The sequence below is a fragment of the Octopus bimaculoides genome, chromosome 3 (assembly GCF_001194135.2).
Source record: "Octopus bimaculoides isolate UCB-OBI-ISO-001 chromosome 3, ASM119413v2, whole genome shotgun sequence".
In the NCBI taxonomy this organism is placed as follows: Eukaryota; Metazoa; Mollusca; class Cephalopoda; order Octopoda; family Octopodidae; genus Octopus; species Octopus bimaculoides.
The window spans coordinates 106,195,185-106,211,649 of NC_068983.1; the positions used below are offsets into that span (position 1 = coordinate 106,195,185).

General features: G+C 36.3%; 1 protein-coding gene across 3 annotated transcripts in view; it reads right to left on the reverse strand.

The window, feature by feature from the left end:
* LOC106879896 (threonine synthase-like 1) overlaps window positions 1-16,465 on the reverse strand; it is an 89,534-nt gene that overhangs the window by 29,728 nt on the left and 43,341 nt on the right. For all 3 annotated transcript variants that reach the window (XM_014929641.2, XM_052966431.1, XM_014929640.2), the window contains exons 2-5: window positions 10,320-10,460; window positions 7,605-7,886; window positions 3,090-3,622; window positions 393-463 (exon numbers count right to left, since the gene is read on the reverse strand). In XM_014929641.2, coding sequence (XP_014785127.1) covers window positions 393-463; window positions 3,090-3,622; window positions 7,605-7,886; window positions 10,320-10,337 — 904 coding nt within the window. In that variant the 5' untranslated portion in view covers window positions 10,338-10,460. The remainder of the gene's footprint in view (window positions 1-392; window positions 464-3,089; window positions 3,623-7,604; window positions 7,887-10,319; window positions 10,461-16,465) is intronic.

The following is a 16,465-nucleotide window of genomic DNA, read 5'->3' on the forward strand; positions in this document are numbered from 1 at the left end:
GCATTTCGTCCAGCGCACTAACGATTCTGCTAGCTTGCTGCTTTAATATAATAATAATAATAATAATAATAATAATAATAATAATAATAATAATAATAATAATAATAGTAATCCTTTCTACTGGAGGCACAAGGTTTCAAATTTGTGGGGAGGAGACTAGTTGATTACATTAACCCCAGTGTTTCACTGGTACTTAATTTATTGACTCTGAAAGGATGAAAGGCAAAGTTGACCTCTGCAAAATTTGAACTTATAATGTAGCGACTGGCGAAATACCTCTAAGCATTTTAACCTGTGTGCTAATAATTCTGCCAGCTCACTGCCATAATAATAATAATAATAATAATAATAATAATATTTTTTCATTCATTGAGACTCATACAAAAACTCACTTTCCAATTTCGAAAATCCGTCTATCACAGCACTTCCAGTATCTCCAGATGTTGCAACAAGAATCACAAACCTGTAAAAGATGGTGAAAATGAATGGTTATATTTAACATGTTAATCTAAAGAAAACATTGAATCTTACTGAGAGGATTTTGTCATCCAATATCAAATAAAATTGTTGATTTTATTAAGTTCAATATTACATTCCAATACATCGAAAATTATATTTCTGAATAATAGAGATTTTAGAAATATTAGATTCATGGAGTTGTTTATACACACACACATATATACCTGATGAGTTGTGGTTCATAGTAAAAAAAAAGAGAGAGAAAAAAAAAGAGCATTCAACTATATAAAATAGAGAGGAAGTATCATATAATTCAATGATCATACTTGCAAATAGTTACACATAACTTCAAGTTTCATGTGAGGTTAATAGATTTATACTTTTCAGATGTACAAAATTAGTACTTGGACACAACAAAGCAGGCTACTTTGCCGTGTTCAACTTAAGTCCAAAACTTGTATATCTGATGAGTGTGTGTCTATCAATCTTACACAGAACTTGGAATCAAGTGTAATTGTTTGTTAGTATGATTATTATTAAGTCATACCACAGAGTAGCAACAATATGTAGAGAAAGACTGATAATTACAATGACAGATTTCAAGATAGAATAAACAATGAAGAGAACTGTTTTGATATCTAACATGACAAAGGTAATAAGAATGTTTGAGGAATTACTGTAGTAACAATGTGCCAGATTAAATACATTATAGTATGTACATCATCCAATCCCCTGTTTTTGAGTCTAAACCCTGTTAAAACTGCCTTAGTCTAAATTTCATTCTGAAGAGGGACAAAACCCAAAATTGAGAGGTTGGGAAGTGAATTTTTAACCACACAACCATATATTCTGTGCTTGTCTCTGCTTGAGCAAAGTAGTACAGATGTTAATATTCCTCTTTGACATTATGACCACTTACTCTGAGCATGCTTTTTTTAATTAGGAGAAAAAAAACTAGGGAAAGATACTTTTTGATGTCTTAGATTGGTAGAATACTTTACTTGAAGAACAGGTAACACTTGGTGGTAGGAAAACCATCCAGTTATAAAATCCTGCATCAAATAATTTTCTGTCCAAACCCATGCTAAATGTTAAAGAAATGATGATGATGATGATGATGATAATGATGATGATGATGATCATCATCACCACCACCACCACCACCACCAATGTTTTAATGTTTACTTTTCCATATGTGCACAGGTCAGATGGAATTTGTTGAGGTAGATTTTCTGTGACAAGATGCACTTCCTGTTGCCAACCCTCATATGTTTCAAAACCCAGTACTCATTTTAATGACCTTGAAAAAATGAAAGGCAAAATTGACTTTAGCAGCATTTGAAGTTAGAATGTAAATGCAGAAGAAATGCTCCTAAGCATTTTGTCTGGCATAATGATGGTTCTACCAGCTTGCTACCTTAATATAGTAGTAGTAGTAGTAGTAGTAGTAGTAGTAGTAGTAGTAGTAGTAGTAGTAGTAGTAGCAGCAGCAGCAGCAGCAATTTACTATTTCTGATTTACATCCATTATTTCATGCTTGCATGATTCATTCACTGAAGCAATTGCTTTTACAGCTGCCCTTCCTACTGTTAACCACCCAACCATGCACTAGTTTTTTAAAAAACTAATTTTTTTTCATGGTTTCTTCAGAATGAAAAAACTGTGTCCATGGTCTTTGCAGGCATTCTGAAACCAGTGAGAGAAAATTATTTCAGAATTATTAAAAATATTTTGTCATTAACAGACTTTGTAAATTAATTTTGGCACAGCAAACACGGAATACACAATAAGTATTAAAATATAGAGACGAAAGATGAACAAGCATTTATATATGGCATAACTTACATTTATAAAAGATGCTGCATAAATGTAAACATAAACATACCTGGCAAAGAAAAAATATAGTTGGAGGGAATGTGTGGGAGGGGTAGACTAAGGAAGACATGGGACGAAGTGGTGAGAAAGGATCTTCAGATGCTGGGTCTCGCAGAGGAGATAAGACAGGACTGAGATTTCTAGCAGTTTGCTGTGCTGAAGAAGACACATCAAGCTAAGTAAAATCGTATCAGTCCATGCATACAGGCATGTCTTCTATACATCCCTCACTCAGCCAAAAGATCCTAGTTTTGCAGGCTTGTGAGGGCTGGTGCCATGTAAAAGTGTCTGTCCCGGTACCATGTAAAAGCACCCATGCCAGTACCAATGCTGGTGCCACATAAAGGCGTCCATATCAGTGTCATGTAATAGTGCCAATGCTGGTGTCATGTAAAAGTGCCCATGTTGCTGGGGCTGGAAAAGCACCCAGTACACTCTCTACAATGGTTAGGAATCCAGCCATAGAGACCATGTCAAAACAGACAAATGAAGTCTGAGCAGCTCTCCAGCTGACCAACTTCTGTCAAACCATCCAACCTATGCCAGCATGGAGAACAGACATTAAAGGATGATGATTATAGTTCTTCACAGCTGTTTCAAAAAATTCAGCAACTGGTTAATATATTAAGATAGACATCTTACATGCTAGATTTTTGTTTAGGTAGAATACTAAATAAAATAGCCAAACTTAGCATTTTGATATAGCTAAGATCTAATATATTTAAATGCATTAAAATATAGCTTGTTTTACTTACTTTTTATTTTTTAGAGTGTCCTGTTGTACAGCTTCTAAAAATAACTTTGACATCAACTGCAGAGAACAGTCTTTACATGATGCTGTTGGACCATGAAATAATTCAAGTATATATTGATTGTCTGTTAAATGTTTTATAGAAATAACATCTTCATTGGAAAAAATCTCATTTTTGTAACTATTTTCAATGTATGTATTTAATGTTTGTGGATTTAGATCTGATGGATGAATCCACTGTTCAAGAATCCGCAAGGCAATTTTATTATATGGAAGTCCAACCAAACGTTTCCACTGACCAGGTGTCAATGCTGGAAAGTTGTGCTCCTCTGCCACAAATAAGCCACCATCTTTTGCAAGTCCACAGACCAAAGTAGTCTTAAAATCCATATGACCTTGATGTAGTCCAGATTGTGTAGTGTGTCTTGTAGATACATAACCAAAAGGATTGTCCAATTTGTTAAGGGTCTTAAATATTTTTTCACTTATTGAAAATGGATTTTCGTTTTCTTCACATATAATTCTCATGTCATAAAACTGTTTATGGAAATATGGATATATATATATATAAGATTTTAGTTATATTTTTACTTTTCAAAATTCATGAAATTCAAAAGCATAAAAATAATTACATTGTTAATTAATAGAACAACTTTTTCAAATAAAACGAAAGAGTTAAAATGTTCAAGAGATAAAACTAAATTAGATTCTTCATTTGTAAATAATAATTACAATTAATAAAAATATTTCAAGAGATGTAGAAGCAAAATAACTGTGGAGTGGAGGGAACACTAGTCTACTGATAAATAAGGTCAAGAATTCATATTTGTCACAAATACTTTATAGTACCTTTAAGCAGACCACTTAACACCATATATCCATTCATTTAATTACTGAATCTAGATACAAGGTCATTTAGGAATGTTATCTATAATAGAAGGTATGAATTTAAAACACCTTTTCAACAGAAAGAAAAAGCATGCTACATTTCAATCATACTGGAATCATCATGGTAATGCAAAAGTTCTTCAAGTCAATAGAAAAACTTCTGTATGTATCATAGCTTACAGTAAAACTTTTTACTCGATAGAAGAAATGTTGAATTTGTTTAATAAGTACAGTAGACAGGAATGAATGCTTTGATAAGTTGATTGTTTAGTCAAATATAATTAAAAGGAGGCAGCAAATAATTTACTTGTCTCAATTTGTGTTGTATATGTCACATATGTTGAGGTCATTGCTGCATGGGGATAAGTGGAACAGGCCTCAACTAACCCCACTATCACAAGTACACCAACACATGAAGTAGGCATGTTTAAACTCAAAAGGAGATAAGGAGTTTGACATTTGAATATGTGTGATAACTTTGCCTGAAAATATTCCAATCTTGAGTGAAGAATGAAAGTGCTCGCAAAAACTGAATGTATCATTTTCTAAAGAAACATGGCAGGAATGTGGAGACCCTTCAAAAACATGGATAGGAGGCTATGTGTTTGAACAAACGTCTTGCAAGGAATAAAGAAAAAATGCCTTATGTTGCACTGGTTGATAAAATGAATGAAGATAATGAGGTCAAAAACAAAATCTTGAAACATGTTCGAAGCAAAGATTTTGTCTTGCATGCCCCAAATTGAGAATGCCAGACAATGCTAAAATATGAACACATGAATGTGAGGACATAATATTTATTCTGATGACTTCATACAAAAGTGAGAGAACAAAGCATTATCAACAGAAACTCGTGTTTCCTGTTGATTTATCAATCAGCCAGAGTAAATAGAAAGACATGGTGTTATAGGAAAGTTGGTTATACATCATTAGATGTATACCTGACTTTCCTATATAAGATTAATGAATATAAACGGGACGCTGTTCTCCAGACTATCAACTTAAACAACATTTATTCAGGTGGTAAATATATACATCTTTAGCTTTTGTTGTTACAGCTTCTGATTGTGTGAGCATAGTTGTTGGGACGTTGTTATGTAGGTGTAAGCGAGCTGTCGAGTGTAAGCCCGAAAGATGGTGTGAGACAGCAAAAACACGTCCATGCTCAATCGCTGGCCAGCAAGAAAGAGAATGAATTGAGCGGGAATGCTTGCTTGTTTAATTCCACGCATGCGTGAGACTACGCATGCGCACGGCGTTACTACAGTGTGAGTCAATAAAGCTTATAGATGACAAATCAAATTGACAATCAATCATGCCTAATTGAAGTTACTTGATAAACACTGCATTAGAATTGAAAATTGAAATGATGCCAACATAATTCTTGAATTTTTTTTTATAACTGGTATGATCCAACATACTCCATAGCATGTACAAACTTATTCCAAGAGGCAGTAAGTTGAAATGTTTAATCTTGAGTCACAAAAATTACATTTCTTCAGAAATCTCTCTAAGCCTCTGCTGAATGTGTTTGCCAAATTTTATTGCACACATGTAGATGATGCCATAGATTTAACAATATAATCATATGTTGAAAAACATTTCAGTGAAAGAGTTCCAACTAACCCCAGCTTCCGCCACATAATAACCCTGATTTTCTTGGTTCTCCATTTCGTGATTTTCAAGCATCTAACCATAACTAATAATTGGACTTTTAGATTTCTGGTGGATACATTAGTGACACCAGCAACTGTCACTAATGTCTTTTATCAGTAAATTTACTAAACTGGTTAATGACAGAAATTATCAAGCTCAGTGTGATATATAAAAATGACAATTTTAATTGTTTACATTTAGAATATAAATGTAAAAGCATTGAGGAATATGCAAAGAAGTCATTTACCAGTGTATCTTGAAATGAATACAGGTATCAACAATAGTCTGTAATATACTGGGTTAAAAAACCCTCGGATGGAAAAGAGATTGAAAGTTATGGAGGAGGTGCCAGAGGATTGTATCCCTATAACTTTTCTAAGAATAATGGGCAGAAAAGATAGATGGATGGATATACATATAAGATGTTTTTCTAGACTAGCAGTAATGTGCAACATTCTTATGTGGCCAATATATAATAAACAATATATAACAAAAGATGGTAGCTTTGAAAAGTAAGGATAAAAATATATATTTTTTAAAAAGTTACAAACTGAATAACATTGTTTTAACAAAACTAGCAGAAAAACGACCTGGAGAATGGTCTTTCTGCTTAACGATATTATATTAATAAGTATAATATAAATATTGCCTCTCAGTATTAATACAGCCTCTGTTGCTAATATATATTTTTTAACAATCTCACTGGCTAAACACAACACCAGGACCTGTTCTGGCAATGACTGGGAGATAAGTCACTGCTATCTCTAGCAGTTGAGTGTCCATCATTGAAAAGACCAAAGAAGGTCAGTTCATGTGATCTGGTGGTCTTGGTGCTGGAGGAAGCAGGGATTTATCTCCCTGCTAGCGATATAAACAAGAGTGTAATTTGTATCAAAAGTCAACCTGAGAGTTTCTCTCATGATATCTACCACAGTATAATTTGTTCTAACAGAACATCCACATTTAGGTGGCGATAAATATTACCATAACGATATATATATACTTGATTCCCAATTTGTTTAATTTTTCTGATATACTACGTTTAAGTTTGCTTTGTATCAGTTATTCATCCAATGGTACTCATTTGCTCAGTAAATTTAGAGCATAACTACAGAAATATGCCTCAACAAATTTGTGTCCTCATAACTTTCTGAAAAATGGATATTTATTAATGATAGTTTCTACAAATACATTTCAGGTGATGTAGATTATGATTATATCAGAATTTGGGAGAGGAGTTTCAGCTAATTCACATGCTTTAATTGTTTCATTATAGTTTTCAGAAAATGGGATTTTTTATGAAATTTTCTACAAATAACTTTCAGATGGTTTAGGTTTAGATTACAATTATATAGGAATTTAATGTGAAAAAAGAGTTGGGAGAAAGGATATTTCATGCATCTTGACTTTGTTACCTCATACATTTTGATGATATAGATTACAATTATGTTGAAAAACAAAATTGCTTAAGACTCATGTGATACCTGCTGTTTCTAGAATACTAAATAACCACACAGAGTTTGTTTGAGCTGGCAGTTTCGCTAGCACACCCGACAAAATGCTTAGTGGCATTTCGTCTGTCTTTACATTCTGGGTTCAAATGCTGCTGGGGTTGACTTTTCCTTTCATCCTTTAGGGCTCGATAAATTAAGTACTATTGAGCACAGGAGTCAATGTAATTGACTTACCCCCTCCCTGGAATTCAAAAGGATAAAATGCAAGGTCAACCTCAGTGGAATTTGAACTCAGAAAGTGAAGACAGATGAAATGCCGCTAAGTATTTTGCTTGGCATGCTAACAAATCTGCCAGCTTATTGCCTTAGTAATTATTATTATCAAGACTCATTTCACACTAAGATTTCATACAATATTTTAGGCTCAAGGTTTAAAGAGGTTTATGAATCTGAGCTAAATCCAAAGATTTTGGTTCTGTTTCTCACACAAGCAACAAAAATAAACACAAGAAAAACAATACCTTTTCATAAAAAGTTCGACGATAGTTGAGAATTTCTTTTAAAACTATTTCTTCCTTGAAATCACTTATTCTGTTCACCTTCATTTTGGCCACACGTTTCAAGATGTCTTCTTTGCTGACATCTAGGAAAACCACCACACCACTTTTGGATATTTTGGAGAAACTTTCAGCATGTAAAGGATTTGAACAAGTGAGTGAAACAACAGCTTGCTGTTTGGTCTCAAAATTCATCATGGCTTTGCCTTCTTCTTTAAGAAAAATCGTTATTCCAACTTCAGAAAGCTTAACAAACAAAAGAAGAAAGAAACAAATCTATGAAAGAAGTCAAATTTCAGTTATGTACGCATGCATGTATGTATGTATATATGTATGTATGTTGTCATTATCATCATCATTTAACATCCCTTTTTCATGCTGGCACGGGTTGGATGGTTTGACAAGAACAGACAAGCCAGAGGGCTTCACCACATTCTATGTCTACTTTGGCATGGCTTCTACAGCTGGATACCCTTCCTAATGTCAACTACTTAATAGAGTGTACTGTGTACATGCAGATATATATATATGCATACACACTTACATATATACACACATACATACAAACATACATACATACATGCATACATACATACAGACATACAGACAGACAGTCAGTGGTTACCTCAGAGTTAACATATTTAATGCTGATGATCTTGTTCTTATAGCTGAATTACTACCAGAACTAGAGAAGAAATTTTAGACGTGGAAGCATGGCTTAGAATCAAAGGGGTTAGAGTTAATCTAGCAAAATCCTAAGTCTTAGTAAGTAGGTGAGCAGATAAATCACAGATCACAAATCCCTTCTGGTAGAGGGCCCTGCTCGATCTGTAGAAAAGGCATAGGTAGAAACTCCATAAGATGTACTCAGTGTAAGCTATGGAAACATAAAAGGTGCAGCGATATCAGAGGAAGGTTGACAAGGAAAATAATTTTTCTGTGCACAGGTACAATTAACAAGCAAAGTGAAACTTGGTAGAATTTGAACTCAGAAAGTAAAAGAGCTGAAAGCATTTTGTCCAATGTTTTAATGATTTTGCTAGCTTGCCATTTTTAAAATGATATTAATTGCTCTGATGGCTCTCATTCACTCCAACTGTTTTTTATAAGGGCATCTTTTATATTTTATGTGCTATCCCTTCTGGAAGAAGGGATAGCACCCACAGCCTTTGCTGGTCTTCCAAGACCTAAGGGACTGATGCCATTAAAGTTTCTCTTGGACTGTTGTAAGGCAATATCTGTAGGAAAAAACATGAGCATGGAGGGAGTTCCAGAGAGCTGACATTGTGGAAAAAAAGGAATGGGTTAGGGTTAGTGTGAGGCTTGGGGATTGAGCATGGTAAGGGTGATGAGAAGAGGAGACAGACATGGATCAGGAAAACATAAGTGAAGTTGTATGAGCCCAACCAGCTCTAAAAAGCAGAGATCATAGTGGTGCAATAGACAAAAAAGGAGAGAGAGGAAACAAAATGTCTGTGCACCAGAGGCTAGAGTACTTATGGTAGTGTGTGTTGTCCCAATGTAATGTGACTAAGAGAATGAACAGCAGATAGGGTGATGATGGAAGAAACTAGAATGTATGCTTAAGGAGTATAAGTGTATGATGATAGAGACAGAGTTAAGCGAGTGAAGGAATAGAGGAAACTGATGAGAGAGAACAGAGTGGACTTCGCTAAAGTGCCAAGGTGGTAGTGTTAAATTGAGTGTTATTAAGGAGTTTTGCTAGCTGAGGGAAATTTAACTAATAGTAACTAGAAACAAAGGGAGGTCTGTATTTGTGCTGTTGAAGGAAATAAAGTTGGCATGACTCAATGGAAGGATGCTTTCAAGGTCTGTGTTTATAGAGTCAGTACAACTTTTGTATGAGGTACTCCTCCATTTTCCTTTTGTATAAGATATTCCTCCATCTTCCTTTTCTATGAGGAAGACATGGGATGATGAAGTCCTGGAGAATGACCCAGGAAGCTGAACCTTTCAGGCAAGATGACAAAAGTCTAAGATACCTGGTGCCTGGCCGTACTCAAGAAGACCCATACCCCACAGAAGAAGTGTTAAGACTGATCCTTCTGGCTGTATAAAGCACTCATGTCAGAACCACATAAAAGTGCCCATGTGGTGCCACATAAAAGCACCTGTGCAGCAACATGTAAAAGCATCTGTGTGGTGCCACATAAAAGCATCTGTGTGGTGCCACATAAAAGCATCTGTGTGGTGCCACATAAAAAAGCGCCTGTGCGGTGCCACATAAAGCATCCAACACACTCTGTAAAGTGGTTGGTGTTAGGAAGGGCATCTAGACATAGAAACTATGCTGAATCAGACTGGAGTCTGGAGCATCCCCCCTCCCTGCCAGCTTGCCAGCTCTAGTCACATCATCCAACCCATGCCTGCCTGGACAATGAACAGTAAAGGATGATGATGTATGTGTAGGTTACATGCAGATGATGTTTGGCTGTGGAAGATTAGAAAGGAATAAAGGGCAGAATCATATGCATATGAGTTTGTATTGTTAGAAGTAATGGCAAGTAGATCATTGTTACATAGGCAGAAGAACACCAGGTACAAAACCGGTAAAATAGTTGGCAATAGGTATGACTGCTGACCCACAGAAACCAATGCTGACAAGAAGAAATAGGGTTAAATGTTGAGAAAAAATAGAAATAAAGGCATGTTCATTACCTTTTGTGCCACTGGCATTTTCCAGATATTTTCTAAATAGTCACTCTCAATATCTATCACAGGTAATCCAAGTTTTATCCCAAGAATTCTACCAACTGTTGTTTTTCCACAGCCAGGACTTCCAAGTAATATAATATTTTTCTGAAAATAGTTAAAATATATAGAGAAATAAGTATATATACATTACACTGGGATATATTCAATCTGTAAATCTGAAACAAAGGAAGATTAAGAAACATCATATCATACAATTAATTCACTTCTTTTTTTCTATCTCCCCTCAGTTTTTATTTATTTATTTTCCTCCATTTTTTCCTTCTTTCTATTCAGAAATCACATACTGCTCATGTACATGTTATTTTAATAACTATATTTTTTCTACCACCCAATCTGCTCTCAAACACCCACCCACACGAACACGTGGATTTCCAATTAAGAGGATTGCATGTTGTTTTATTTTTAATTATATTCGCAATGTAGCATGCAAACATTTTCAATTATGAAAGCTGAGCTAAACAAATGGTTATATTTGTATTGATTGCAGTACCTACAATGTGACTTGTAAAATATTGACTTCAAAGAACAAAACATTTATATGAACAAGATGATATCCTAACCTCATAAACAATTGGAAGCTAGAATATTCCCTTTGTCATCATCTGACTTAGGCTAAAGAGATTTTTCTATAGAAAGCCTCTATATCACAGTCTTACATTCACAACAATCCAGGTCATTGATAACATCCATAAATAAATAAATACATGTCAATGAGACTTGTTTGTACTGATTATCAAAATTGAATGTTGTAAACTTAAATGTAAACATTACAGTACTATATGAAATATAAGGTGATGAACAGGCAGAAATATTAATATGCTACACAAAATGTTTAGCAGCATTTCTTCTGGTTTTTATGTTCTGAGTTCAAATTCCATAGAGGTTGACTTTGCTTTTCATCCCTTTCAGGTTTGATAAAATAAGAACAGTGGAGTCAATGTGATCAATTGCACCCCATCCTCCTCAAAATTTCAGGCCTTATGTCATCAACATCATCATCATTTAACGTCCATTTTCCATACTGGCATGGGTTGGCCGGTTTGACAGGAGCTGGGCACCTGGAGAGCTGCCTGGGCTCCGTGTCTGTTTTGGCATGGTTTCTATGTCTGGATACCCTTCCTAACACCAACCACTTTAGAGAGTGTACTGGGTGCATTTACACAGCACCAGCACAGGTGCTTTTATGTGGCACTGGCACCCACAAGCCCACAAGACGAGAGGAACATTCACCTGAAGAGGGATGAAGGGGATATGCCTGTATGCAAGAGGGATGAAGGGGATATGCCTGTATGCAAGAGGGATGAAGGGGATATGCCTGTATTTACTTAGTTTCACATGTCTTCTCAAGCACAGCAAACCACCAGGAGTTTCGATCCCCTGTCACCCCCTCTGTGAGGCCCAACACCTGAAGATCCTTTCTCACCACTTTGTCCCATCCCTTCCATACATTGCCTCCACAATTAGAGCTCAGCACCTTTTGATGCAATTGTCTTTATTCATATGCATTACATGATTGTACCAGCACAGTCTCTCAAATCACTTACACTCTGTTGAATATGCAAACTGACATTACCCATCCAACAGAGCATACTGGCTTCATTTCTTTCAAGCCTTCACATGTCTTCACAGTAGCCCATGTTTCACTGCCATGTAGCATAGCTGATCATACACAGGCATCATTCAATTTGCCTTTCACTCTGAGGAAGAGGCCTTTGTTACTAACAGAAGTAGTAGCTTTCTGAACTTTGTTCAGCCTATTCTTATTCTAGTGATGAAATATTCCTAACATATAACAACTGGAAAGTGGATGTTGTAAGCAAAAAGGGATAAATTTATTCAATTTAAATGTAACAAAATATAGATAAAAGATTTCTGCATAACTCAAATAAAATAATGTTGTCTTGATGTAAAATAATTACTGCAAACAGTATACATACAATCATTTAAATTTGGAAATGTAACATACACTATTATCATTATTTTTTTTTTTTTTTTTGCTTAAGCTCTAAATTTATGAAGCAATATACAGGAACAGCTGAGTCAGTCAAATCACAGAAAGAAAAAACATGTAAATCAATAAATGATTCATTTCATGGATTTTTGCTGTTTATTTTATCTAAAACATTGAATAAAACATATTGCTTTTTGTTTCAAATATGTGCAATGTCATTCTAGCAAATACCGCTTGTTATTGTATTTGTGGTACCCTGAATACAGTAACTCAAATATAGATGCACAGATTGGCAGTCTGCATTTGCCAACAACTAACAACAGAGAAGCTGGCATCAATAGACACGCATGTGTCATAGCCTTCCAGGACAATCAACAAATGTACTAGATATTCAACGGTCCAGATGCACTGACAACACCAGATGTGCCTACCTCATTGCTTTTCTGATCAATTAGCTAGTGCATTTACTTCATCAACAAATGTGCTTATGTTATCACTTTTCTAACCAATCAGTGACTCAGACTGATGCATATTACTGGTGCTATATCAATGATTGTCACTGTTAAAAAGTATTGCAGAGGAGTTTATAAGTAGAACTGTTGGTATTGGTTGTTGGGCATGTTGCCCAAAGTGGTAGAGAGATGCAGTACGAAGTTCCAGTATAGCAGCTGACAGCAAAGACAACCAATAGTCATTACAGTGTGGTCACAGCTGACATAGCAGTGATGGACAGTAATCATCATGACCATGATCATCATTGTTTAATGTCTCTGTTTCATGCTGGCATAGGTTGGATGGCTTAACAGGGGCCATTTTATATTTCTTATTTCATGCATGTGTATTGTTTGTTTTTGATTTTGTTGATTACATAGTATAGTAGGGTCAGTTGGGCACCATCTGTGAGATAAACAGCACCATGATGCAATTCACTCAGCCAGAAATTTGGAAACGACATGCTGTACTGCTTGGCATTCACGCCGGAAGCTCCAATATAAACATTTCAGAGTGTTTGGGTGTCAATCTGAGGACAGGTACTGAGAGTGATAAAAATCAAACATCCACCCAACATCATGGTGTTTGGAGTGGTCACTAGTGATGACGACATTATGCCTCCATTCATCTTCCCACACAGCCGCAGACTCAACACTGAGGCCTACATCAAGTACCAGGAGGAGGTAGTGCTGCCTTGGGTCAAGAGGATGGCTGGTGGAAGACCCTATGTCTGGCAACAAAACTCTGCACCATGCCCCACAAGCAGGAGAACCCAGTCATGGCTGTCAGACAATTTCTGCAACCACATTATCCCTAACACCTGCCCACCTAACTCCCCAGACACAACCCTCTTGATTATTATGTGTGGGGTGCAGTTGAGCAAAAGACCAACTTCTTGTAACACCAAAGATGAACTGAAGGCAAGGATTATGGCAGTATTCACCAACTTAAACAAGGAGACCATCTAGAAGAGTTGCAGGAGATTCTGAAGTCATCTGGAGGCCATAGTTGAAGCCACTGGCAATTTTATTGAATAAATTTACTCTTTAGTATTTCAAGATATTTTTATGTAATTTTGGTAAATATATCTGTTAAAATGAGATGTCAGTGTTATTTTCATTTTTGCGTAATTTAGACGACAGTTTATTCACCATACCCTGTATATATACATATCATCATTCTTTTAACAACTAATTTTCCATGCTTCTATGGGTCAGAAGGAATTAGCTGAGGTAAATTTTCTATGGTTGGATGCCTTTCGTGTCACCAACATCACCTGATTCCAAACAAAATAATATTTCTCCATGGCAGAACAGGTTTTCACAGAAGATTTGAAGTGAAGGATACTACTTGTGTGATGGCAATGCTCATTTACAACTGGTGTGCAATGTCAAGACAAAGGAACACAACCAACCAAGCAAACATGTGCATGTACACACACACACACACACACACACACACACAAACAGATTGATTTCAGCTTTCATCCACCAAATTGACTCAAAAGGCTTTGGTTGGCTCTGGGCTATAATAGGGGATATTTGATGAGGGTGCCACATAGCAGGGTTGAACTTGAAACTCCAAAGTTGGGAAACAGACTTCTTAACCACACAGCCATGCCATACACATGCACACACACACACACACACAGATGTGTGTGGGTGTGTGGTTAAAAGCTCACTTTGCAACCATGCAGTTTCAGGTTCAGGCCCACTGAATAAAAACATGGACAAATGTCTTCTACTATAGCTCCAGGCTGACCAATACTTGTAAAGTGAATTTGGTAGACAGAAACTGTGTGGAAGCTCATTGCAAATATATATATATATACGTGGACATGTGTGTGTGTGTGTGTGTGTGTGTGTGTGTGTGTGTGCACGCGTGCGCGCAACACCTTTAAACAAGTTTGCAAATAAAAGTTTTTTTCAGAAATGATTTTAATACCTTCTAATAATATGTAATTTGGCAAGATGAGTTATTTAAATCAAGGTATAAAAATATGTAGGATTTACATATGTAATATAGTGGGTAGCAAAAACTGTTTTGATCAACTGAAATTATCCAATTAATTAGCAGACAAAATGTCCCTCTAAAGGTACTTAAAATTTAAAAATAACAAATGAAGATAATTCCTATAAAATTAGGTGGATCAAAACTTCTCATCTACACAAACAGTGAAAACTGAAGTAAACCTGGCCTTTATAGCCATCTAGTGAAAGCAATGTACAGGTTTTGGTTTCATTATAGTTCCTTAGGGAAGTATATTCTACTCAGATGGCATGATTAAGAGTGATTACTTCCCAGTCATTCACTCCTATAGCATGGCACCTTGGGCAAGTGTATTCTAGTTAGCACTAAATTGACCAAAGCCTTGTGAATCAATTTGATAGGCAGAAATTGAAAGAAGGCTATTGTGTGTGTGTGTGTGAGCTTATATATATATAAGTGGTATCAAAATGTTACTGGAATAATTCTATAGTGCACCAACAGATGGCAGCCCACAGTTGCATGTGCAGCGAGAGCTGGCAGTGTGCCCAATGACATTGCTGTGTTTATTTCACAAGTTGTGAAATTTGTGCTTTTATGATCATGTTTATGTTGTAGTTTGCAATTTTGTCATGGACAGGAACAAAGATCCAACATGAAATTTTGTGTTAAACTTGACAGGTCTGCTACAGAGCTTTTGGTAACAAAGGTAACGGGTAATATGCAATCCTTTGAGTGGTACAGTACAGGTGCATCAAAAGTGGAAAAACATCCCTGGAATATGATGAGTGATCTGGAAGACCTGCCATGAGTGTCACCCTCAGAAATGTATTGTGCATCGAGAATTCATTCCCCAGGGCCAGACCATCAACCAGGAGTTCTACTGTGACATTTTGAAGTGTTTGAGGCAGACCAGATCTGTGAAGCATGAAGAATTGGATTCTTCATAACAACAATGTACTCTGCCACTGAGCTCTCCTCACTTGTGAGTTTCTTGCCAAAAACAACATGGTATCACTTCCGCATCCATCCTATTCACCCAATTTAGCACCTGCAGACTTCCATCTCTTCCCCAAGATGAAAAGGCAGCTCAAAGGTTGCTATTTTAAAACCGTTGTTGAGATCCAGAATGAATAGCAGAAGGTCCTTGACCTGCTTACGGAAAATGACTTCCAGGCCAGATTCCAAACGTGGCAGGAATGCTGAGACTGGTGTATTGCTGCACATGATGACTATTTCAAAGGAGACGCTTTAGATACAAATAATTACAGAGGCATCAAGCTGTTAGATCAGGTTATGAAAGTTACAGAGAGGGTCATAGCCCAACTAATTAGGGAGCGAATCAATTTAGATGAGATGCAGTTTGGGTTCGTGCCAGGTAAAAGCACTACTGATGCCTTATTTCTAGTGAGACAGTTGCAGGAGAAATACCTAGCTAAGGATAAACCTCTGTACCTGGTTTTCGTTGACATGGAGAAAGCCTTTGACAGGGTCCCCCGATCCCTTATCTGGTGGTCAATGAGGAAACTTGGGATAGAAGAATGGTTAGTGAGAGCTGTGCGAGCCATGTACAGAGATGCTGCCAGTAAGGTGAGGGTTGGAAATGAGTACAGCAATGAATTCCGGGTAGAGGTAGGGGTCCACCAAGGTTCCGTCCTCA